At 43.8% G+C, this 26,290-nt stretch overlaps 1 protein-coding gene across 1 annotated transcript; it reads right to left on the bottom strand.

Moving 5' to 3' along the window:
• Positions 1-489: 489 nt before the first annotated feature.
• Positions 490-24,080, bottom strand: WDR86 (WD repeat domain 86). The gene is made up of 6 exons (XM_068405407.1): positions 23,837-24,080; positions 20,887-21,028; positions 18,937-19,369; positions 8,585-8,720; positions 3,531-3,634; positions 490-957 (listed from the first exon to the last, which is right to left on the bottom strand). Exons 1-6 carry the CDS (start codon positions 23,997-23,999, stop codon positions 739-741), a joined length of 1,197 nt encoding a protein of 398 aa, XP_068261508.1. The 5' UTR covers positions 24,000-24,080; the 3' UTR covers positions 490-738.
• Positions 24,081-26,290: the final 2,210 nt, after the last annotated feature.

The following is a 26,290-nucleotide window of genomic DNA, read 5'->3' as shown; positions in this document are numbered from 1 at the left end:
TGGATGCTTCCTTTGCTCAAGTCTGAGATGGTAAAAGGTAAAAAAAGAACCCACTAAGTTGTTGGGAGGAGGACAACAGCTGACCTTGCTACAAAAGGTCTGAGGTTTAGCTTGTTCTCTAGCTTATGTTTTGTTAAAAGAAAAAATTAAATTAATTTCTGTCCTACTACTCCCAACTTCCCAGAGAGGTGTCCAGTCTGCTTTAAACTCCTTCTGCTGAGCCATACCATCCTGCATTAGCTGGTCTGATCAGCAAAATACTGACCCAAAGGTCAGCTGTGAAAATTGAATTTGTAGTCATACAGCAGAGCACCTTTCATTTCTACATTCGGCCAAAGAGAGGGCATGTGAGCAGGCAACAGGAACAGGAGAAAACATTTCTCATTAGACACTAGACAGGCAGAAGTGTGCAACGCCTCTGTGCCAGAGGGAATTGAAAACAAGCAGTTGTAAGTGAAGTTTGTTCTTACACACACACACACACACACACACAGTGGTACATCACCTGAAGCACACTGCAGCCCCTCCTGACTCCAGCACTGCTCAGCTGGGAGTCCTCTGCTGCAACAATATCTGACCTGAGTCCACCTGACAGTCACAGAGAATCCTGGTTCCTGAAAAAGAGGTTCAAGCAAAGCCGTTTCCCATCCCTTTCCAAGTTCTGGTTTACATGGACACAGTGGTGCAGAAAACAAAAGGTTCAGCTTTGGTCACCGATGGAAAGTCTGTCCTGGACAGTCACATTAATTCCACGGCCTCGTGCTCCCCATTTTCTTGCTGTACCATACAGCCGACTTTATTGTTGAAGAGACGAGACAGACTTCCCTTCTGAGAGCTCCTGCCCTGGGCAGACCTCTCCTTCTTCAAACGCCGCTTATTTCTCTTGCATATTCCCCGGATGTCCCAAATCCTTAGTGTGCCATCGTGGGAAGCTGTGTAGAGCAACTCGTTGTGGACCTGGAACAACAGGGTGACATTTAATACCAAACTGTACAGCTCAGAATCGGCACAATCAAACTGTCAAAAATCAGAGCAAATACAGCTTGATCCTAACACTTAAGGCCCGACAGCTCATTGCAAGAGCCGGTATAAATTACCACAAAAGCTGCTGAAGTGGGATGAGACATTACCAAGTCAGGACTCATTTCTCAGCCACTTCACAGAGCCATAAAATATAAACAGCAAGTTATTTATAACCTAAACCCACTAGAAAAGCAATGGGGAACTAAACTCAATGTCAGAGCAGGCTGTAGCTGGGAACTTCTGTGCTGGTTTTGAAGATGAAGGGAGATGATTCTCCCCTTCTCTGCTCTCATGAGACCCCACCTGCAGTGCTGCATCCAGCTCTGGGGCCCCCAACATACGAAGGACATGGAGGTGTTGGAGCAAGTCCAAGGAGGCCACGAAGATGATCAGAGTGCTGGAGCACCTCTGCTATGGAGACAGGCTGAGAGAGTTAGGGCTGTTCAGCCTAGAGAAGAGGAGGCTCTGGGGAGACCTTCTAGCAGCCTTCTGGTACCTGAAGGGGCTACAGGAAAGCTGGAGAGGGACTTTTTACAAGGGCGTGTAGTGATAGGATGAGGCGTAACAGTTTAAAACTGGAAGAGGGGAGACTTAGATTAGATATTAGGAAGAAATTCTTGACTGTGAGGGTGGTGAGACACTGGCACAGGTTGCCCAGAGCAGTTGTGGATGTCCCCTCCCTGGCAGTGTTTAAGGCCAGGTTGGACGGGTCTTTGAGCAACCTGGTCTAATGGAAGGTGTCCCTGCCCACGGCAGGAGGGGTGGAACTAGATGGTCTTTAAGGTCCCTTCCAACCCAAACCATTCCGTGATTCTATGAAGCTTAAGGAGGCACCAAAATCAGCATCAATGGGCAACAGGGGGGTTCAGGCATGCTTTCCTTCTCAATTCCTTTCTTTCTTTGAAGTAACTTATAGGTACAATTCCTGTGTCAAAATTTGTTGTTATTCCAAACCTGCAGTAATTTGATTCCCACCCTGTAGTTTCATTTCCTTAATGAAACATTTGCTGCTGTTGGTGATGTTTCCAATTGTCCTCACCCTGCCCTAGAAGCCAGCCGTCCGTCTTGGTCATCTTCCCTTTCCTGTGTCAGTCTGTCTGCCACGGGCGCTCGCAGTCTCCAGAGGTGGGCCGCAATAACGAGTATCCCACCGGCAGTCTGGCTTGCATAAGCCCCGCACAACCACAGCCCCCTCATCCTTCATCCCTCATTAATATACTTAAGAACATACTAAGGTCGCCACTTCTCAGTCCTCTCTCTTCCCAGGATTTTTTGCCCTGTACACTTGGAAATGAAATCACAAAAAGTACAAGGCCAAGCTTTGGTCTTGTCAATACTTAAGAGCTGCAGAGAGTGATTATATCAGTTATCACCCAGATACATCCAGGTGACCATCTGCTACACAAACAATTGATCAATATCCAAGAGTTTGCAGTTTAAGAACAACTGGCCACTTGCTAATTCAGAAAAATATACAAAAGACAACCATACTACAAGTTTGTATGCTTGGGATCAACTCCAAAATGAATTTTATCTCCTCTCTCCTTTCTTTCGATGGTCAGCCTGCCAGAAATACTTGCGGTGTCTCACGTTCTTAATCAAAATCCTCATCCTGCATCCAGCTTTTATTGAGATCCTGACGCAAGACGTGGATTCTTAAATGCACAAAACATCCAAGGATTCAAACTTTCCCCACGAGGATTCCTTGCATGATACTGGTCTTTGGGTCACCACCAAGGATTACTAACTCCTCCCCTTTTAACTTTTAAACGCCAGTATCACTTAAGCCTAGAGAATATGCAAGCAACTTCTCAGGCACTTAATTAACTTTTAGAAAATTTTTAAGCCAGTGGCAGAGACTCGTCTATTTCTCTGGTAGGATGTGGGTCAGACATCAGTACCGAGCTTCTTTGTTATCTTTGTAACTTCAGAAAAAATAGATCCTGATGGCAATACTTTATATAAACACCTGTATACAGGGTAGCACATGGAAGTCACCACGAGCTCTTCACTAAGATCAGAAAGGATGGTAAGCAGTTGCTAGACTGTTGAGGGGTGCCATGCCCAGGGAGTTAGGGGGATAATGCTGTATATTATTCTGTTTGGATAAGGCAGAAACTTCTTTTCCCCCTAGAGCATTGCAAACACTTATCATCAGTGTCTTGTATGGAAGGGGTCTTATGAGGCCAGAGTCCTTTCCCTGCCCTACACAGGATCAGTTACATCCGTCTCATTTCTTATGGTTGCTTGTCTAACCTGACCTGAAAAACCTCCCATCACAGACACAGGACTGTCTCTGGGGACTCATTCTGTGGTTTCACTTCTCCTTATTATTATCCAGTTTGTCTAAAATTACAAAAGGAATATTCAAGTCTGTTACTTTTCATCTTACCCTAGAACAACATCCAGCCCAAGACACACAGAACAGCTGGCCACACCAATTCCCACAAAACAAACGAGGGAGCAAGCAAAAGTGAGAAATCCCAGCAAAGAAACCCCTTCCTGACCTGGATGCAGTTGATGATGAACTTGTGCCCTCGGAAGATCTTCTGTAGGACACCACTCTTGGAATTGAAAGCTCTTGCACAGGCATCACCACTTCCTGTGAACACTGCAACGCAACCACACGGACAGAGCACAGGGCCAGATGTGAGCAGCCATGTAAAGCCAGTTCATACGAGTTCAAAAACGTACCTAAAACTAGTTCACAAAGCATGATGTATCATTTTTAGGCTTGATTCTCTTCTCAGTTCTGGCAAGGTCAGATCATTTTCATTTCGCTGACCCCAACATGCTTGTTTCCATTCAGATTTTTCAAAACACTGAACTGCCTTAAGCCTGAAGTTCCTACACACACCAACATTTCACTCTACACACACTTTGAATACCTATTTCTGCTCTACTCTTCCACATATATTTCCCTGCCTAAACATGCCTCAATAATTCTAAGCAGGCAATTTGTCTCAAGTCTGGCTTTAACGATTTCCACTAAGCCTTCCATTTGTTTTAACATAGCTATTGCCAGGTTTCCATTCATACTACAGCATCTTCATCACTTCTGCTGCAGCATCAAGCAGCAGAAGTGTCTGCATGGGGAAGCTGCAAACCACAGTAACAGCATTACCCTCTCTCACACTAATGATATGAACTTGGCCTTAGCTTCATTAAAACATCCTGGGTTTTCCCCCATTTTCAGCCATAAGCTTACTATCAATAGGTATGGCCATCTCTGTTGAAATACCACAGTTAAATCTTCCGTCCTCAGAGGTGAGCAGCATGTGTAGGCAGTTTTACAAAGAACCTTTATAAATTCTTTCAGTGTGGTAGATTTCTTCAGCTAAATCCTCTAGCTTAGGATCTTTGCAAGCAGGAGAGCCTTTAAGTGATTCAAGGCCCAGGCTATAATCTCTATTTCAGTACGGCACTGAACTATTTGAGGGTTCTGGCTGTAACTCTTGTGTTCTATGTGCTATATTGTACATGTGCTATAAGGGTGGTGGTGGGGGCGGGGAGTGGTTTTGAGTTTTGTTTGTTTTGGTTTTGGGGTTTTTTAAGTAAATTAACCATGACCAGAGATTTTTAGCTGTTCATCAGGCTTCCTCAGGGTGTCTTAATGTGTTCAAAGAACAATTTCTCAACACTTCAGAATCTTCACATCAGATCCCCAGAATTGCTGCATCCAGAAACTGTAAGGCAGTGTTGAATATTTAGATTTTATACTTAGCAATATGCCCCAAAAGGAGCACGTTGGTGTCCTTTAAGGGTTACCAACCGTCTTCGTAAACACTCACTTTCCTTCACTTAACCCAAGCTCCTCAGGTTTATCTAGAGATAAATATTTCAGAACTGCAAAAAGCAGTATATTCACTGCTGCCTGTATTTCAGGTCTTTTCAAAAGCCACTACCATAGAAGGATTTTACAAAAGTGAAGTGCCTGAAGACAACAGATATCTTATCTTTTTGGGAGAAGTCAGGCACTGGATTCCTAAAGAGAGGTGAATAAATTATCACAGCAGTAAATTCAGGACTACAACAAGAGACGAGAGAACAAGCTACCTACTGCCATCAGCTTTTTAACTTCAAATGAAACAGCAGGAGGCTGGGTACTTCCTGGGTACACCTTCAAGAAACATCTGGATGTGGAAAATCAATGTCATTTTACATGGGCCACTATAAATTTAATTGCCTACACAATCCTGAAAAAGCATTGCGGCCCATTCTGCAAATGAGTAGCAACGACGTAAAGCAGGAAACAAGGTAGAGATTTTTTTTTTCCAGTGAATGAAAATCACTGAATACTATTACACACATGCAGAGAGTAGGAACCAATTAAGAGTTGGTTTTAGGAACCAATTAAGAGCTGTTTTCACTATGCACCTGTCAGTTTACTTTAGCTATCGCTGTCAGGATTTCACTTTCGACAGACATCCGTTATGTCTTTTGAACTGTCACTCTAGATTTAGGAAGTCTCTTTGCACCTCTGAGTTCCAAGAGCAGAGCTGTTGATCTAACCCAGATTTAGCATTTAAATCTATGCTTATATATAGCATATGTGAAACAAACAACCAACAAAAAAATAAAATCAACACTTCATTTTTATTTTTTACTTAACCCTTGGGAGGGAGAACAGGTTTTAAACGTTCCTTTGGAGTTTTTGCAACATGAAAAAATATAAACCGCATTAAATTTTAAATGACTCTGCACATACTGGAGGAGAGAAATAACCAACATAATATCATCAAGTAAATTAGATTAAGCACCAGCTTTAATATTCCCCATGCTGTTAATTACACAAGCAGACTGAGGAAAGCCACTAGAAGCACATTCTGATGATTTAAAGCTTAGTTCTCAGATCTGTCTGGACTCCCTGTACACTATAAAGCCATTTTGGAAATACACATATATTTTTTGTCTCATTCTTCTATTATATCTTCTTATTCAGACTGTAAACTCTTCAGGGCAACGAGCCTTTGGGTACTGATCAGATAGCAAGCAACAGAATTAAGATCGTCTAACATAAATTTACCACTTCTCAGCTGAGATTCTTCCCGTGTTCTTGCACTGGTCCAAATGCGACATAAACCATAACAAACATCATTTATATTGAAGTACTTTCTCCATAGTTTTGAAAGGCAGAGAATGGACACACATTGCTGATCTGTACCAGGTGAAGCTAGAATTTTAAGCTACCCTAGCTCCAACATTTGGTATCCAGTGAACACGTCTTTGTAATTCTAATTGAAACAAAACTATTAGATACTGTGTAAATAAGTGATCAATGTATTACAATAATGCAAGCAATCATAGTATATAAATGAAATTTTAAGGGGAAATTTCCTCTTTCAAGAATTAAAATTAATCTAAATTCTATTCAAACAAGTCCCTAATATTTTTCCATGACATTTTTCCTACCCTTCAAGTGGAAAAATACAATTCTCCCTGTTTGCCACTTTTAGTATTTTTAGTAAAACAAGATCTTAAACAACTCTGTGAACGCTTCTATCACACTATCAGGATGTTCTTCACAGGTCTGACTAATGCAGCAATATTGCTTGCATTTTAAGAAAAAAAAGAGTGTTATGGAAAAATAATTTATGTGTATAGCAGAGACAGGGTGGTAGGATGAGGGGGAAGAGAGAGAAAGCCGCAGAGCTGATGGGGCGTGGCATCAGATAATGAAACTCTTGTTTGAGCCTAAACTTTATGATGGTTTTAGAGAGTCTGGTCAAGTCTACACTGGTTGCATGAAAAGCAGGATCAACACTGAAAAAATCCAGCTCTGGAGGTCTCATTAATGAAGGAGACAGTCTCTCCATCTCCCACCCAGACATGAAGATTCCTCACTGGATCAGGCCAACATCAGCTTAGCACAGTTATCTCGCATTTGGGTAGTCTTGATGAATTCAATGTTTTGTTTTGTATTTTTGTAATTAAAAGGGGGAAAACACACACAAAAAATCAGTATTTTGTTTGCCAGTGTTCATCCTGGATTAAAATTTCTGGTTGATTTCCCCTGCCCCACCTGCCTCTATCTTTGAGCAATAATAACTTCACGGTGCAACGTAAGCTCAGACCCTTTCCTCTTCCATTTCAGCATTCTAGCCAACCTCAAAAGCTGAAATCAGCAGAAATTATAACATGCAGGTAGGGGAGAGTTGGGTAGTTCTGCAATATAGGTGAGGAGAGCTGAAATTAACTGCAAATTACAATTAACTATTTTAATGGACAAAAGTAGCGCTGTGGGTCTAATGCTCAAAGGAAGACCAAATAAAGGCTTCCTGATTAAAATCAAATCTGCCTATGGGCTTGGTTACACGTGAAGTTTCCAAACATAATTAAGAAGTCAATTCAGTTCCTGGGTTATAAATGTGGTCAGTCAGCCATGTCAAGCATGGTGCTAGACAAGTGCCATTGAACTGTAATCTGCCTGTGCAGGTAACAGCTCTCTTCTCATGGGTACCACCTTGCATTTGTCAGCCACTTATCACCATCATACTGATGATCTGCCAAAAGAGATATCAAGGCCCAAATAGCAACCGTTCACTTGATGTTACACATTGGTTTCATAGCTGAAGTACAGAAATCAAAATCAGAAAAGCGCTGCAAATTTCTAGATTAGTTTACGACAGGCATTGCCAGCCTGGTTACCCTGAAGGAGAGAAGTACTTGTTTGGGAAGCAAATGAAGGCACATCAGGTCTAACATCAGTGGCAGAATAAGACCAGGATGACACATAGGGAGGTTCAGGCTGATAAAAACAGAGGTGCAGTCTTGCAACCCAAACCCAGAAATGGATAGATGACGTGCAGAAGAAAAGCCAGCTAAGAGAGGGATTTAAAGAGGGGGGTTTCATGGTCAGAATATACTGTTACATCAACAACAGACCATTACGGAAAGATACCACTATGTACCAGCAGTACTGAAAGCAGGAAAGCCGAGTCCCAGGCATTGGTAAGGCAAGCAATACTTGGTTACAGTAGAAAGGAGGTTTGAGAAACAAGTACATAAAGAGGATAGAAAAAGGGAAAACGAACTTGTGGAAAATGAGCCTAAGAGATGGTCAGAGCCTGAACAGGAAGCCTAACCGTTAGAAAGATGCAGCGAGCATCTGAGATGTGATTCTGGTTTAGGACAGTCCATTCCACAGTACCTACAAGGTAGCAGAGGCAGGCACAGGGCTGCATATCCAGCAGCAGCACTTGCTGTCCCTGAGTAGGCAGCAGAAGCAGACTGACAGACATCATACTGGCCAGGTTAAACCACAGCTACACAAACAACCCACAGACAACTCAGGATTTAAGCCACTTCCCTTGGTAACAGAAATAAAGCAACTACCTCTTCATTTGCCAGAAGAGGGAGGTGGAAAATGGAGGGAAGATTTAAGCTTCCCACACGGAGTAGCACAGCAAAGTTTGATAGTGAACATAAACATGCTGGAGTTGAAAAAAGTGACAATTCCACAAGCCTTCAAAATTACAGTATTTTCTATTAACAATCTTTGATCAAGGACAAACACCAAAAAGGAGACAGGGGATTGCTGAACATAGGAAAGGCAACTTACAGATCCCAGCGTGGTATTTCAAAGTGCTAACGCTGTGTTTGTGAGCCTTGTACGTTTGGATTCGCTCCCCAGTGTCTACTAACCAGCACTTCACTGTCCTGTCCGCGCTTCCTGAATACAAGTGCCGATTCACTAGCTGAAGGGAAGAGAAAAACACATCAGCAATAGTCTCTCAGGCACGTTCGTGAGAGAACTGCACTGAAGTGACTCACACAAAGTCACAGTTTCCAACTCAACAGCCTGTTACAAAGAGCAATAACTACACCTTGAAACAGAGGGATGGTGAACAAAACCAACCTTGCATTCTTCACGATCACGTCTCCCATTGACTTCTGGGCCTTAAAAACAGCTCCCAGATTTCAGAAGATAAAAAACTTAGCCCATCTGCTGGTGCAAGCAGGCAGGATTTCAACGAGCTGAACAATGCTAACCCTGCTTCCATAATTACTTACATTAATACAGCCTCAGAAAAAAATCTGCAGTGTAGTTTCTGCAAAGCATATTTGACAAGAACTCTTATCAGATTATAAGTTTTAATTACAACAAAAATTTCAGCACAATTTTGAGTAACACAAAAAGTAAATTAAAAATAAAATCCTATGCAACATAAACCAGGGTTTAACATGATTGCTCTGCACAAGGCCGGTATCTGGAAACACTAACTCTTCCTTGAAACTGTTTCGTATCTGCGCTTCCACAAGTCTTTTTAGACTGCCTTATCGAATGATTACATAATTAACCATCCTTACAGAGGTTTTTAAACATCTTCAATCAGATTGGCTTCTGCTGTGTGTTTAGAGCAACTCTGCCTCTAAATCCCAAAGAAGAACGGTGCCTCACCACACTAGGCATCCTGCATATTGGGCGAACTCACCAGGGGTGGAGGTTGGGTTTTATTCCCCACAGACACGACAGAGAATGACAAAAGGCAGGATTGCAGCTGGGAAACCGAGACAGAGAGAAGATAACTGACCTGTGCAAGACTATAAAACTAGCCAGTATACAGCAACAAATCACCCAAAGCCTGGCAGCTCAGCAGGGAAACCCTCCACAGTGCAGAGAAAAATCTTGCATTCTTTGACCATCTAATGAAAACAAATGAGAGGTTTTAACAGCCGTCATTACGTACAGCTCTGACTGCGTACTCCTCCAAGCAGGGAACTGGCCCGACACCTGCCATCTCCAGGCACTGTAATGAAGGCAGGCAGTCATTGCATGCTCTCACAGCAATCCAGGGGCTGTAGCTCAAGGTAAGTTTCATGGACTGGCAACTATCTCTGTGTCAAAAGGATGGAGAGACAGGAGGGAGAACCCTGACACCCCGCAAAGAAACAGAATTTGCGTAAGGAGTAATGACACCGTGTTTGCCCTCCAGACACATGGGTCAGAAGGTTCAAACAACCAGCAGATCACTAACCCCTTATGCTTCTCAGATATCTCCAGGAAACCAACTGCAGAACAAATGACAAATCAACTTGACATGGGTCTTGCTCTTAGGTCACTTTTCAGGGTCTGGTTTTTCTGCCACCTTAGATTATTATAAACCTTCGGTCCCCACTCTTTGCACACTCTGTGTCTGTAAAGTTGGAATGTTTTTCACACTTTCCCATCTCCACTCCCATTCCAAAAAGGAATCACCCCATTCCCAAAAGGCACCATAAGTGAAATTTGTGCAAAACCCCATTTGTGCTGTGTTACAACACCATGAAACAAAAGGTATTTTAAGATACAAAGCACTACAGTGACCATGCTAACCCATGTAAGAAATGCATGCAGGCAGACCAAGATGATCACTGGGCTCAGCTCCTGCCAGCCCAGTTGGAGCAGTGCATGCCACACTCCCTACCAGCAGAACTTGGCCCATGGAACAGTTTTCATAGCTAAACGTCAGGAGCTTGTAAAACACATACCACTGTGAAAAGCCAGCGGTACTTTGAAATGTCACATCCTGTTACTTTTAAGCTGTTTTAGCAATGGCATTAATACTACATCTCAATGAGGAAAGAGAAGGAATGACCAGCAGCACTAACAAAAACAGAGCTATACAGTTAGCCTGAGGAAGGGCTGGAGCACTTCTCCTATGAAGACAGGCTGAGAGAGTTGGGGCTGTTCAGCCTGGAGAAGGGAAGGCTTTGGGGACACCTTCTAGAAGCCTTCCAGTACCGGAAGGGGCCTACAGGAAAGCTGGAGAGGGACTTTTTACAAGGGCATGTAGTGATAGGACGAGGGGTAATGGTTTTAAGCTGAAAGAGGGGAGATTTAGATTAGATATTAGGAAGAAATTCTTTCCTGTGAGGGTGGTGAGACACTGGCCCAGGTTGCCCAGAGAAGCTGTGGCTGCCCCCTCCCTGGCAGTGTTCAAGGCCAGATTGGATGGGGCTTTGAGCAACCTGGTCTAGTGGAAAGGTGTCCCTGCCTGTGGCAGGGGGGTTGGAACTAGATGATCTTTAAGGTCCCTTTCAACCGAAACCATTCTGTGATTCTATGATTCTAAGGTAACCTGAGTTTTAATTTCCAGGCTCAACCTGAATGGGCATGAAGAGCACTGTCATGTTGCACCTGCTAAATGGAAGAGGATGCTTTTCAGACCCTGCTGCGTTGTTCTTGGACAAGTCATTCCATTTCTTTTTCAGACACCTTGCTAGCAGCATCAACCCACCCAGTGAGCAAGGGAAAACAGTTATAACCTCCCTCGGGCAAATGCCACTCTGCATTAACAGTACATTAGGTTACGCTACTTCATTTCTACATTTAAGTGGGTGTATAAATGCTGAAGTGAAACAGAAAAGCTGCAACTTGCCTAGATTTGCTAATTTGCTAGATATAAAAATGTGTTAAATGACGTGGGTTTACTCAGGTAATTTATAGCACCAGGATCGTAACAGCCATAAAAGCTTCCGATGCACAATGAGAAATCTGGTGAGATGGCTGGGCACCAACCATCTTCTTTAAATTCAAAGCCTCTCTGCTACCCAGGCTGCCCCATGATATACTTTTATGCACCTTCCTCCCCCTCACCAGTTTAAGCAGGTGAGCGCAGTAGCAAAGGATCCTCAGCCTTACATGGAAACAGAAATACTAACAGGTTAAAGAATTTACCAGATGCCACAGACTAAGCCTGCAGCACAGGCAACAGCAAAACCCAATACAGGCTCTGACTGTCACACAGCCTCTCATTTCCATGTTATTTTTAAAACACAGAGCACGAAATAGCTATTAGTGGATAGAGCCATCAGGAGCTATCAGCTCAGGCTGAAGTTGCAAATCAGATCTGCCTTTAGTGATATGATGCAGGCATCAGCTCATCTCAATTGATGAAGATATCTACAGCTGAGATAGTCCCCTTGTAATCACTGCAGTCTAGGGCACAATTCTTCTCATCCTGAAGTAGATGTCTGAAACAGATCATGCCTTAAAACTCGCTATTTCTCCCCCCGGACAAGGACAACCTTCTCAGCTGTAGCCACCTACATCAATTTAGGTGAGATGATTCCTCCTTCATCTGACTAAAGACAGGTCTAGTTTAGAATTCCAGCCTAAGCCACAACACTTCAGATATCTATATTTAATAAAAATAATAATAATCATCATCACATACTGTTCCCCTAGCCAAAGCACCTTACAAGCAGGCCCCATACTCTGTTTAATATAAAATAAATAACTTTCCTATTTTATAGATGGGGAACCATGATATAATGCAACTGAAGTCCATCCAAAAAAGGACTTGAAATTTATAGCATCCTAACCCAAATCCCAGAGTACAGCCCTGATTCAGGAGGCTGAGCCAGGCTGCAACCATCCCTTTCTACAACGCACAGGAAGCATTACGTGCTTCAGGGCAGTTGTGAAGCAGCAGGGCACAGTATCCCTGAAACTTGTCAACAGAATATGAAAACCAGATGGGATTCTGTCTGAGAAGAGCAAGACAGAGACACCAACCCAATCTGACCCATGTCAAATCGGTATTTTGACTCCAGAGCCTTCTTTCAGAGCTTGCATCCAAAGGGTGCGGCTATGCCCCAACAGCGCAGACATGTCAGCCTTGGCTCTAACTCGCCAAGGGTGGACATGCTGTACAAATGCCCTCATGCTGGCTGGGCACAAGCCACCTTTGCTGTGGAAGCGGTGGAGGTCCTAGGGTCAGCCAGCAGCACAGGTCCTTGGCTCCTGTAATCATTTTTCTTAAGTCATGGCTGTACTGAAAAGAAAGAGGGAGTGTAACATAGTTCCCCTGTCCACTTCCAGACAGGTCCCCAAAGCACTCATTTCTAGTTAGGTCACCTTCTGCTGGCTCTCCCTCTAGGACTCTCGCTAACCTCCTTACACCAGCTTGGCTTCTCCTATCCAGCAGTAATAGCACTCTCCAAATGGGTTCAAATCTCCTCAGCCTTCAGAGGCCATTTAATCCAGATCCACCAGTTCTGTTAGACTACTGGGCAAAACAATGTGTTGCTGTTCCTTGGGTTAAACATCCCTGCTGACACGTTAGGCTCAGCAGATCTGTCCCTTCTCCCCCCCAGTATACAGCTGGACACAGTATACTGACTTCTTCACCAAAATGCGAGATCATGCTGCAGCTTCGGTGGCAGCTAAGCCTCCTCATTGCCAAGACTGGCCCCCATTTTTGTGTATGGGCATCCAGGCGCAGTCATTTTCAGCAAATACTTGTGGGCTAGGTCCCCAGGCCCAGAACTACTGGGCTTTTCTAGCCCAAAGTCTCCAGACCTTTACCCAATTCCCTATGTCCCAGTCCTATTCTTATTAAAGAATTTAATTTTCTTATGATTTAGAAGGAAAAATGTAAAATTTCACTCAATAGATTTTTCCAGATATACCCAAGTCTGTCAACTCTTAGTTTTAAAATGATCGGTAGAAACAGTTTACATATTCTAATCTGCAACTGCCTGGAGAAGCGGTGATATTTTCAAAGCTGTATTTTCCTTGGCTGGCTTTTGAGCACTTCGTTCACTTTGGCTAACTGCCCAACAAAGCTCCGGACAAGGAAAAGCATGGCAAGGCAAGGACACCTGTAGGAGAGCAGACAACACAGAACAGATTTGCAGCTCAGATACTAACAAGCTGAGTGGACATTTCAAACCCAAGTAGCTTCAAAAGAATTAAAAACCTAATGACAGTCAGATGCCCAGTTCTAAAGCCACAGCCAGACAGCAAAAAAACACTGCATTGATATCTGTAATTCTGGACTTAATTTTTCTCATTATCCTGAGGGACTTTGCTTTGAACCAGATGAAACACTGAGACACATGAACAGAGCAAATTTGTCTTAGTCCTCAGGCCAAAGTACTGGAGATGTGCTATTCCATGAAAAAGTTCAGTCAGACTTGCTTGTGAAGAATTTCTTTTCAGAAAGGGTTATTAGACATTGGAATGGGCTGCCCAGGGAGGTGGTGGAGTCACCATCCCTGAATGTGTTTAAGAAAAGACTGGACATGGCACTTAGTGCCATGATCTAGTTGACAGGGTGGTGCCAGGGCAATGGTTGGACTCGATGATCCCTGAGGTCTCTTCCAACCTGGTTGATTCTGTGATTCTGTGATTCTGAGTAGCAAAGTAACAGCAGCAGGAAAATACAGGTTATAAACACTGAAGTAGTTACAGGTTTCACCACTAAAAACCTCCAGTTTTATGCAACCCTGACCTTTGTTGTGGCCCGCAGACACACCACAGTTTGAATTAAAAAAAACAAACAGGCATATATAGGGTTGGTCTCTCAAGACAATCACAAGCCTATTGCTCCACAAGCTTGGCTGAACTGAATATATGCAGCAGCTTAAGACAATTTCTACCTGTATGAATGCCAAAAATACCTGCAAAAGAGCTGTTTAGCAAGTATTTCAACCTTACAGGAATGGACTGTGCTCTCCCAACTAACCTTTGCTATAAGAAACAATTTAACTCTCATCCAAGGAGAGGCAATCAGCTCTCCAAATAGATGTGGACACATTCTCTTTCTGAAGGTCACTGCACTCGGACTGGCTCCCAGGAACTTCATGATGAGTTCATATCAGCAACCACATGTCCCATTACCAGCTTATTCTTCACACGGGGGTCAGTATTCCTACAATCTGCCAGCTGTGTCTTCTGTTCACAGCCACTTCTAAGTTAAAAATCACCAACTTGGACCAATCTCAAGTTACAACTATGTAAGCCTTCAGCCAAGTTAAGACTTTCAGGATCCCATTCAAACCACATTCATTTTAACAAGCTAACGAACTCCCTGTGGACAAGAAACTGGGTTTTTTCCTGAGAATCCATCTAGAATGAGCTCTCTAGTCTGGCTGTTAGCGAACGTTTTTCAACTTTTTTACTGCAGTGGAAAGCAATGGTCCTAGAAACATGTTTCTTTTCTACAGGTGTTGCACACATTCATACTCCTCTAACTCACATCTTCATCCTCTGATGAATTATGCAACAAATACAAACACAAATTACAAAAAAATATGTGCACTTAATTTAACTGATGTGACAAGAAAAAAATTCTGTCCCCGTGATCACAACAGTTAACTGTATAAACGGAGTTCAGGCAATAGCTTTGTTCAAAGCACGCTTTTCTTCCAGTCAGCTTTAAAAGGCAACTAAAGGGAATGGCCCAAACAAAGGATCTTTTGCAGGAAAACCAGAAGCAAGTCCTTGCCCACTCTTCTTCATTTAAAACTTCTTTTGCAAGAAAGGAGTTTTCTTGCAAGAATGTTTGCTATAGGATCCAAGCTAAATTCCAAGCTGGATAGTTTCTCTCTGCCAGCTTTTGGCAGCACAATTTTGATAAATACTCAGAGGCAGAACAATCAGCAAAGGACAAAGCAATCCTTGTGAACAGTTTGCAAAGCTACCTTGGAGACATTTAGAAAAACATACACAAGTAAACATTTAAGTTGGGGTTATTCAGCCTATTGCAGGCAGTCATGTTAATGAAAATGCATGTTTGACTATTAATTACAAATACTGATCTTTAGCCAGGCCTGAAATTTTCAAGTGAAGAACTAGCATGAGCTGTGTGATTACACTCAGCCCACCCTTGCTTTTTCCCATCTCTTCCTATGAAATCTCATCATTGGCTCTTTTATGAAGAGGGAGCACTCAAAGCAGCTGCTGTCCCTGCCTGCCAAGCTATCAATGCACTGCACGAGAAAGAGAGTGAAGAGTTCTAGTTGCTCCACTGCTAGTTACCTTGAATGACTATGAGAATGAAGTAGTCAAGGCCACCAAAGCACCTAGCATGCACACAATTCCCACTGCAGACAGAAAGTCTCCTGGCAAAACCTTTGTCAGTCTAATTTAGATAGAGGAAGAGAAGAGTGGCATTAGAATAAGCTGGTACCTGCAGCAGAACTACTTTGACAGTAGATCCCATGCAGTCAGTTCAGCTGGTAAATCACAGTCAACAGACTAACCCCAGGACAGCAGGGCAAGCCCTGGGGAATATCTGAACAGCTCACTCTCTTCACTCCACTGTCCAGGACCACCAAGGACATGGGAAAAGGGAAAGCTATGAGCTTTCCATTCTGCCATGCTAGACTAGAGTTGCTTTCAGGTTCCTCTAACTTACGCAAGCTGGCAACACCACCTAAAGGATCTCAGAGCAACTGAGGAACATTCAAAATCTGAACATGCCTGTGGCATCACCCCTCTGCTTTTCACACGCCAGCACTGCAAGAAGCAAGGCAGAAAACATGGGTGTGCTTTATGCGTATCTACCCAGAAACGCTCCTTCAATAAGCTCCAGGAATTTCCATTCACTGCTACAGTGACACTATTGGTATTTACTGGAAAGTAATGGGAGACGACTGGAACAGTCCAGACCTAATTTGCAGCAGTTTAGAACATCCTGGGGCATTCCCGTTAATAACGGTACTTTTTAAAGTTGGGGAAAATATGGTCTCAATATCCACATTTTTTCCTGATCTGTGTCCAGGATGAGAGATCACACTGAGCATTTCTCAAACTTTTTGAAAGGTCATCCTCCCTTAGGGATCTTTATTTGAATAAATAAAATGAAAATAAGCCTTTATTTTTTTTCCCCTTACTTCTCTCCACAAAAGCATTATACCACTCAGAGAACAGGTAACTACCTTTAATTGCTGGTACCAGCTCAGCTCCTCCACGACAGGGGAGTGAAAATCTGGTGTAATTAGCAGCTCACTTCTGCCCTGAAGAAAACAAACTATTGTCAACAATTAAAACTGTCTGCTGGCTACTGTGAGCAAATCACAACTACCTCCAAGTCCTTCCTGACCAATGGTTTGAAAAACACTATCCCAACTCACTGCCGCAGATTGCAACACTGTCACTAAGAAGCCCCAGGCACAAAAGGCTCCAAAAGCTTTTTGAGAAGAAAACAAAAATTTAAAAAAATAAACACCTCTATTCAGGAAGTTTCCCTTCTGTTGTAACATCTTTGTATGGATTCTGGTGATTGACCCCTTTCTAAAAGAATGAAAATACCATGTGGGCTGTGCTGAGATGCAGCCAAGTAGAACAGAAGGGCCAGTGTTGAACCCAGTAAGGAAGAGGGAGGAATTGGGAAAGATCGACAGCCTAAAGCTATTCAACAGCAGTACAGTGACTGCTTAAACTGGGATAAGTTTTAGAGGCCGAGAAACTAAATGCTCTCTGTGGGCACAGTATGTACCTCAGCTGGACTCTTCCAGCCTCAAACATCAACGGGTGATGAGAGAAGCGAGGGGCTACCAGTTACTCACAGCTAGAAGAAGATTTGGCCAGGACTGCTGCCAACACAGTCTTGGCAGCAGTAATCTTGTGTACGCTGAATTGTTCAGGTTTTCCAAATAGATGTATTGGTTTTGCTTTTCTTCTCCCCTACAAGAAGTTCTGTTTGTTTAAAACCATTGTTTAACTCTGTGCTCACAAGCAGAGAAGCATTGCTCATTCTTGAGCATTCAAAGAGTGTAATTGAATTTCCCAAGCTTCTGGGAGAGGGTCAAGCCAGTTTTGTGTAACAATTTTAGCAAGAACCCAATTAAATTAAAGCAAGCTCTGTTGTTGCCAATCTGTGCCGTGGAAAAAGGTTACAATTAAACAGGAAAACATAGCGTGACACCAACAGCAGCAACAGATTTACTTGAGCATCCTCAAAATACATTACCACAATATCATAAAAAGCAGCTTTAACACTGAGAATTTACCCAAGCAAGACAAACATTACTCCAGGGCAACACGATTTTGTGTGTGTTTTTTTTTTCCTTTCAAAAACTGAAGGAAAATAGAATTCCTTCAGTACTACTGGGTTTTTAGTCTGCTACTGTCAGCTGTGACTACCTTCTTTAGAAACAAAGGCAATATTTATTAAACAGCTATTAAAAATACATACTGTAGGCTCTGTAAAGGAAAAGTACTTATGGATGACAAACACAAACAAGGAGAGTAGTGAGAAAAACTATTGTCATTAACTTCAGTCAGACACACACATTTATAAACATTTAAGGTTTGCTGACCTGAAACTAAGTTACAGACCATCATGTACCTTCTTTAAATATACTATTAGCATTTTCTGGTGGATAAGGGAGTGCACAGTACAAGTGCTTGTGCGATAGTTCCCCTTTTCCTTCATCTGCCCAACCTCCTTCTCTCCTCTGCAACATCAACAAACCTGGCAGCATTCACCAAAAAAATACTGCCAACAGAAAAACGGTATAGTTTTTCAGGTCACATTAAATTCCATCCCCCCCTCCTCCATCATCTGCCAATTTCTCTCCCCCATGCTCTACTTCTCTTTTCCATTTTCCTTGCGCATTTTGTTGTCTTGGCCATCTTTCTCCCTTTCTTTTCTCAAATTATGTCTGTGTGGTTTTTAAAGCAGGACTTCTTTCAGCTTTATGCTTTCCTATTATCTTTTACCCACAATTTTGGGTTGGGTTTTGGGTTTGTTTTTTTTTTAAGTTATCTGGTTTACTCTGAATTTTTTTCCCCTCCCCTTTTTAAATTATCTGACCCTATGTCTGTTGACTTGCTCAGGTTATTTTTCTTCAAAATCTGGTGATCCTGTGTACACAATCCTACTCAGATGAACAGCCCTTCCAGCAAACCTGCTCCTGAGTTTCAAGACCTAGGAGGATTTAAATAGATACTGAGCTAGAAGTTAGGCCAGGATAGCCACCAGAAGCCAAGAGGATATCAGAAAGTGTTTCAGGGAAAGAGCATTTGTCTCAAGACCACAGAGAACTATTATTTTGTTATTACATGAATGTTTAAGCTTACCATTTATAACTTGTCTTGGAAGAGCTTCTTTATGAATGAAAAGACAACTGAGACCCACATGAGTTAGGATATGGATACCCCTTTTGAATGGCTCTTGAAGAAGCCTCTGTTCTTACCTCTAGGCAAATTACTGATCCTTGGTGCTCTTTGAACACTTTCAACTGCTCACCAGTGACAATATTCCACGTTCGAATGGTATAATCCGTGCTGCCAGAAAACAGCTCCCTGTTTGGTGCGTCAAGTATAAGGCATAAAACAGCCCCAGTGTGTCCCAGCAGAGTCTGGTAACAGCGCCCACTGGACACCCACCAGACCTTAACAGTGCAGTCTGTGCTACCTGTCACCAGGAGATCTCTGCTCACTTTCTCCTCCTCCTCCTCTTCCTCCTCCTCTTCTTCAAGAACATCCCTGGAGGAATAGTGAGCTAGAGTCAGGACACAGTTACGATGGCCCCGGAATTCCTGGATTTGTTTCTCCTTGTCCACACTCCAACAGCGGGCCGTCCTGTCATAGGAGCCACTAAATAGATAATCTTTCGCAACCAGGATCCTGCAAAAAATAAAGTTTGCATGTATGAACAGTATCATTGTCTTTAGGTAACCATTTTCTGTCACAATTTCAATGCCAAGCACCCTGAAGTTAGAAACAGTACCATGAACACAACATATATAACCCCAATTCAGCGTCACTGTTTAATATACATTATTTATGAACTTTTTTGTTGGGTTTTTAAAGAAAAAAAACAACACACTTCCCTGTTTTCCCTTTTAAAATTAACACCCTTATTCAGGTACGTTGATGCAGACATTTTTACACTATAGCGTTGTAACTTCGGGCATCTGTTTTTTCTGAAATCTTTTCCAGCAGCACTATTATGTACTTTTCATAAGATACATACACTAGCTAAGAGGTTTCGGGTTTCTTTTTTAAAAAAAACACAAAAAAACTAATTCTTTATAATTATTTATTAATATTTCTTTACAAATTATTATTTATAAACTGACCTATGAAAATAGCTTGGAATTAAAATAAAAAAACACCATTCCAGGAACCTGAACCGTAACTGACGGTGTGCAAAGACAATCATCTTTCCATCATCAAATAGACAGAGAGCAGGAAAAAAATACACACCTAATTTCACTTAGCCCAGCATCTCAAAAAAGGTACAGCAAGAGCACCCCACTCAGTACATAACTGAAGAGCAAATCAGAGATTACAGCTCAAGAATTCAACTTAATGGGCCTCCAAAATAATGAGTTGTAGCTGCACAAACATATAACAACAGAAAAATCTCTACAGTTCGTATTTACAAACCAGAGATAGGGAACATCACAACCTGTCGCCTTTGTCAGCTGAGTTTGGTCCTCTAGAACCTTTCAAACTGTCAACAAAGTCATCTGAATAGGGAACACATTTCCCGTTTGCTGATTCAAGCAAAAATCAGGCCAGTGCCAAAACACAGAGCCAGCCTTCCTAACTATTTACAGAATCTAGCTACACATCGTATGTGTTCTGAGTTTAGTAACGAACAAAAAAAACCCACCCACCCACCAAAAAAAAAAAGTAAAAAAAAAAAAATACCAATCTTTGACTGCTCTATTTGTCATTAATTAGTCCAACTATTAAGAGGCACTTTAAATTGACAGGCCAATCAGTCATGCACAATCAGTTTAATATTAAACTTCATTTGCACAAACAGGAACAGTAACTCCAGAAAAAGCCTTGACTTCTCTCTCTTACTGACACAAAGGCTTGACGTGATGTTTTTAAATCTATTTATCAGAAGCATCTGTTATCAATTGAATAATTTCTTCTGGAATTTCATTCCTAGCCCTGGATTCAATTCCCCTGCTGTGTGCCTTTCATTGCTCTCCTATCTGCTGGCTATGGATGTGTCAGCACTGTTGCTAGGAAAACCAATCATTACAGCACAGAACACGTGTAGCATGAACTCAAAGGTTTACACAACCCATTTTATTAGTGTAGTAATGGAGAATTGCAGTAAAATGGCAATATACACGATAATAGATTACAGGAACACAAGGGAAGAAGTCTATGGAACCAACCTGTTAACAATTGATGTGTGTCCTCGGTAAATGGCCAGGCACTGACCTGTCATCACATCCCACTTTCGAATGGTATGATCTGCACTACACGTGAAGGCAGCCTCATTTTCTAAGTGACAAAAGGTGATGTAACTTTCATGTCCTAGGAATAACAAAGGAAATAAATTCAACCACTGTGCACGCAAGCAGGACAGAGTAGTCGAGATCTTCACCTTAATTAAAAGAAAAATACAACAAACAGACAGACTAAAACTCTAATTTTAAATGCACCACCATGTTCTTCACATTTAAGGATTTGTATAAAACACAATATTTTTAATTAACAGCAGAAAACTCTGCTTCATTGATATAAGGATTAAGTGAAAGAGTAAAACAGTACAGTTCCACCAATCAGGTAGATTGAACAGTATTACAAAAACATAATGAGCTAAATTAATATCAATATAATTAAAGTGAGACTAGTGAAGTTTAAAACCAGTAAAAAAGTGGCTTTTTAAAAAAAAAAAATAAATGCTTTTGCTTCCTTCTTCTGAAGTTGGGAAAAAAAGGCTGCATTTCGACCCAGCCCATTGACTGTCAGGACACAAACAGCCCTAAATTAAAGCATGAAACTATGAAAAAGGAAGCGACATGAAACTTACCAGCAAGTTTAGTTTCATTGTCCAAGCAGAATGAAATGCAATCAAAAAAACATATCTGGTAAAAAGTCAGCCAATACTTTCCCCATTATGACTAATCACATCAATAAACCCCACAATTTTCAAAATATCAGTATACCTTTAAGGAAATGACACAGAAAGAAAGAATAAGAGCACAATTATTTATACAGCATTCAAGAGTATGTTGGGATTCTACAGTTACAATAAAAATAGACAAAACCGCTACTCTAAAAATTTCATGCTGAACAACAGGGTAATGCTAGCGAAGAGGAATCTGCATTACAACCTTAAGCAAATATGTCATTTTTCTACTGTATCACTAAATGCACCACATTTAAAAATCACCTCAGGATTCAAGTCTCGGCTTTGTCCAAGATCTCTTGTGTGAAATTGTTGTCACCCGTCTAATCATTGGGATAGTATTATCTTGCACTCTTCTGTTTTTAATTATTTAGACTGTAAGCTTTCAAGATCAGAACTGTTTCCTCTTAAGTAACTATCACAAGAGAGCCCTAGACTTTGGTTGAAGCTAGTGGGCCCTACTGCGATTTAAATAACACTATTCTTTGAGGAGAAAAGAAAAAATGTAAGAAGGACAAATGTGATTAAAGAGAGACAGATGGACAAAGAGATTAGAAAAACAGAATCATGTTGTAGAATAAAGAGATGGTAAAAAAACTGAGGGAAAGCAGACTGCCCAGTAAAACGCTTTGTTTCATGACTGCAAAAAACAGATTTTACTACAACTCCTGTAGTTTAAAAGCCTTGTTGTAATTCAAAAGTGAACCAGAATCCATGTTACAAACATACATCTTGTTTCCTCTTAAGCAAATTCACCAGATGCCAAAAATTAAACAGATCACCAGAGCTATAAGCAAAACTATACCCATCGTCACGTTTTTGTGAAAACTTTTTGCCAAACAGCTTAAATGGGACAGGTTTCAACCACTGGGATTTTTCTCACAGCATCATGTAATCCTACTCCGAGGAGATCAAAAAAGCATCTTGGTTACTGCACTGAAGTTTGTCAGTCAGATTTTAACCATCGATAATACGCACACAGAGTATTATCTACAGATAATACTGAAAGTATAAAAAGATAAAAAGACACACAAAGGATGCCAAAACCCCCTGTGGCAGACAAGGTCTGGTGCTGGTCTGGTCAAAAGCAGCCACCACAGAAGTTTGTTGGTTATGCTATGGTGGAAGCTTGAAACTGTGTTACAGATACAGGTTTATCAGTAATTATAGCTTGTACGATACAAATTTACACAACTGTGTGCATGCATAAATATAAAATACATACAATTATCTGATTCGACTGACAGTTCCCAAACCATCTAGCCAACCTTATTTAGAGTTTACCCCAAACACTAGCAGTATATAGGCCAGATTCTGAATACTATCCAATACGTTCCTCTTTCTAGTTAAAAGTTAATTAGTGGTTTAAAGGGATTTCTAAGCCTAAAACAAATGCAGTGAGTTTTCCAGAAGCCAGAACCACAGCAGGATGTGGGTAAGAGACAATACTCCATAGTTAAAAACAAGCAAGCAAACAAACAAACAACAACAAAATCATGGCGATGCGATTTCTTCTTTGGAAGAAAATCTGGAATTTCTAATACTTTTTAAGAACTTTTTATTTTCTATATTAAGAGAAAAGAACATGAGTGACTGAGAATACAAACATCTTTAGTCCACATCTGACTCCTGCATGACTGTACTTTCTACAGAGTTTTTCTTTTCTTTGTAATTCTTGAGATGCTAGTCTAAGGATAATAAATTTTGTTTAAAATGCAAAATCGATTTAAAATGAAAAAGCCCAGCAATTAACATTTCTGTATGTCAAGTGAGGGGAAAAAAAATAGCCTATTTAATAATGTTTCTTTCCAGACTTTTAGGTCAAGAGGTTCTAAATAAAGGTTGTCTGGAAAATGAGATGATTAAAAGGACAAAAAAAAAAAAAAAAAAAAGAGCCACACAATAACAAAAAGTCAGTATTTCATCAGGGTATAAAACAGGGCTTCCAGAAAGAGACATAAGTTAAACAACTGCTACGTTCCACACTGAGATAAAAGGATCCCTGCATTCAGTAGCGCTGGTAACCTGTTTGGGGTTGAAACAGCTTCTGCTTAACATTACTGTAACAAATACTCAAAAAAAAACACAAAACAAAACAAGCACGATTTTGGCTGCCTGGCAGGCTGCAGGGCCTGAAAGAGACCAGAACATGCTGTGTGGCCTGTTCCATGCTTTAGACTTAAAAACTGGGCGAAAAGAAGCTCTCGTACCTTGGAAGTGGCCATGGCACTGGCTGTCGGCAGTGCTCCAGAGCCGCGCAGTGCCATCCTCGCTACCCGTGAGCAGGCGCTGCCCGTCCGGGCTCAGGCTCAGCCAGTTGATGCCCCCTTGGTGATCTGTGCAGACCTTCACGGCTGAGCCACTGTTCCCCATCCCGGCGGTCCCAGCGAAGGCGGAGGCTGCGGGTCAGATCATAGGCGCTGTGCAACCCCCAGACCGTGCTCTGGGCCTCCGGCCGTCTCCCACTGACCAACTTCAGCCATTACCTCAACTCCGAATAATCAGGAGGGTAGTCCAGACTCCTGCACAGGGGCACAAAGGAGGAAGAGGAGGGCACGTTAAATCATTTCATCTCCCCTGTGGGTACATCACTTTCTCAGTCAGGGTGTGCTGAAGCCACTGAGCGCCTCTTTCTCCGCAGGAACCGAAGCCCTACCGTGGAAGATGGCCCTTCAACCACACGCTCACCGGTGCGCCTCCTCCATGGGCACAGAGGCACGTCCAGCCCCTCGGAGAGGACACAGCCTGGACGGCGGCGGTACCGCTACCCGGAGCCCTGCTCCGAGGCTGCCGGCACGCTGCTGCTTCTTCAGCAATTTCAAGGCTAACTTGGGGCACGCTGAAGAGGCGACGCCTCCGAGAGAGGGAAGCCCAGCCTGGGGCGGCCCCCAACGCCCCCAGGGGCCGCCTGCCCCCTCCCCCGGCCGCCGCGGGATCACCTCAGCGGCCCCCAGCCCTCCCCGCCCCGGGCTGCCGCCATCCCTCCCACACGGCCCCCCGGCATCTCCGCCCTCGGCACTTACTCACCGCCCCGGACACGGCCGCGGCTGGAGGCGCGGGACTCGTCTGCGGCCGAACGATCCCGCACTCACCCTCTGGGGAGGGGGGACCCTCCTCCCGCCGGGGTGGCCGGAGCCAGCGCCGGGCTGAGAGCGGGATCCCCCCGCACCGCCTCCACCCCGCGGGGAGGCGGGAAGGGCTCCCCTCCGCCCCCGCCGCTGCCGTGCCCCCCTCAGGCCACCTCGGGGCGGATCCTCACCCCCAGCGCCGGCCCTCCCTCCATTACCTCGCCCTCCACGTTAGAGCCGCTTCCAGCCGCGGCAGCCCCCCAGTCCCCGGGGCGGGAAGCGCCGCGGCCTCCCCCACCCGCCCGCGCCGCTTCCTCGGTGCTACCGCTCCCCGCCTTGTCCTCCCGGGAGGTGCCCGGCAGCTCTGCCCCTCCGGGACGGCCTCCCCCCCTTTTCGGGGGAAAGAGGCATCCCCCACCCCTCGCGGCGCCCGCCTCGCCAGGGCTGAAGCCGCCCCTTACCTCATTTCGGTCACCCGGCGGTGAGGGGGGAAGAGTTGAGAGGCGGGAGGGTCTGTCCCGGCTGGGGGCTCTTTAACAACCCAAACAAGCCGACAGCAACCCCGCACCCCCCGCGGAGTCCCCGGGCTTGTCCTCAGGGGGGAGGCAGCGCTTCCTGCGGCACGTTTCGCCCCCTCAGGCTGCCGGCCGGCCCCGCGCCGCGGCTGCGCCAGCCCCAGCCCCAGCCCCAGCCCCGCCGCCTCAGGGCACCCCCGGGGGCACCGGCCCCGCGGCCGGCTCCCCCGCAGGCAGCCCCATGTCCTCCCCGCCTTCTCAGGCCGGTGCTTTCCGTGGGGGGACAGAGATGTTTGTGCTGCCGCGCTGGACGCTGACTGTGAGGGAAGCCATCGCCTTTTGTTCCTCCTCTCGCCCCACTCCCCAGGCCAGCTCCCGACAAACTTCTCTTCAGGAGCCCCCTCACGGGAGCCCCAAAACCCCTCTCTCGCTCTGAGCCTTCCCGAAGCTTTTGGGGCTGTTTCTTGTTAATGCAGCCCCTTATCCCATCCACTCGCAGTACCCCAGGGGCAGGGCTGGCAGCGGGGCCCCTGGCGTCATGCTGCCCCAAACTGCCTGCCCAAGGGCTCTGGGGTGGTGGAGTGGAGGTGCTCCGAAGCGGGGCTCCGCTGCCTCGGGAGCTGTGCGAAACATGGGCCAAAAGGGTCCTGTCCCACCGTGGCATAATTAAATGTACAAAAGATAAATCCACCAGGCAGAGAAAGGCGATATGGGGAGACTGAATAGCCACCAGCAAGACAGCAGCAAGGCCTGATGTGGATCCTCCCCATAACAAGTAGGCAGCTGAGGCTAATTTGCTGCTAAAAACATGCCAGCAGTGGTAGGATAAATCACAGAACCCACTTCACTCCCTTTGATCAGAAAAGCACCTTTTCGTGTCAAATCGCCGACCTCGAAACGGCCTGTCAGCTCCATTTCATACCGTGATGTTCAGTACAGGGGTTCACCAGGCACTCGCAGACATTTAACAAGGCATCAGCCCTGCTCCGGCGTGGTGTATTTTAGTGCGTGGGCCGTACAGAAATGCATGCATTAAATGGGTACTTCACGGGATATGTTATTTTGCACAGCGCATTCTGGC

The sequence above is a fragment of the Nyctibius grandis genome, chromosome 7 (assembly GCF_013368605.1).
Source record: "Nyctibius grandis isolate bNycGra1 chromosome 7, bNycGra1.pri, whole genome shotgun sequence".
Lineage (NCBI taxonomy): Eukaryota > Metazoa > Chordata > Aves > Nyctibiiformes > Nyctibiidae > Nyctibius > Nyctibius grandis.
This window is presented reverse-complemented; position numbering and strand designations above follow the sequence as displayed.

What these genes read in the sequence shown, in the direction of transcription:
- WDR86 (XM_068405407.1), bottom strand. Translation starts at nt 23,999, where the DNA reads ATGGGGAACAGTGGCTCAGCCGTGAAGGTCTGCACAGATCACCAAGGG. An exon ending in GTGCCATGGCCACTTCCAAG is followed by an intron (nt 21,029 to 23,836) that starts GTACGAGAGCTT and finishes TGTTATTCCTAG; the next exon opens with GACATGAAAGTTACATCACC. An exon ending in TCATCATCAACTGCATCCAG is followed by an intron (nt 958 to 3,530) that starts GTCAGGAAGGGG and finishes CTGTTGTTCCAG; the next exon opens with GTCCACAACGAGTTGCTCTA.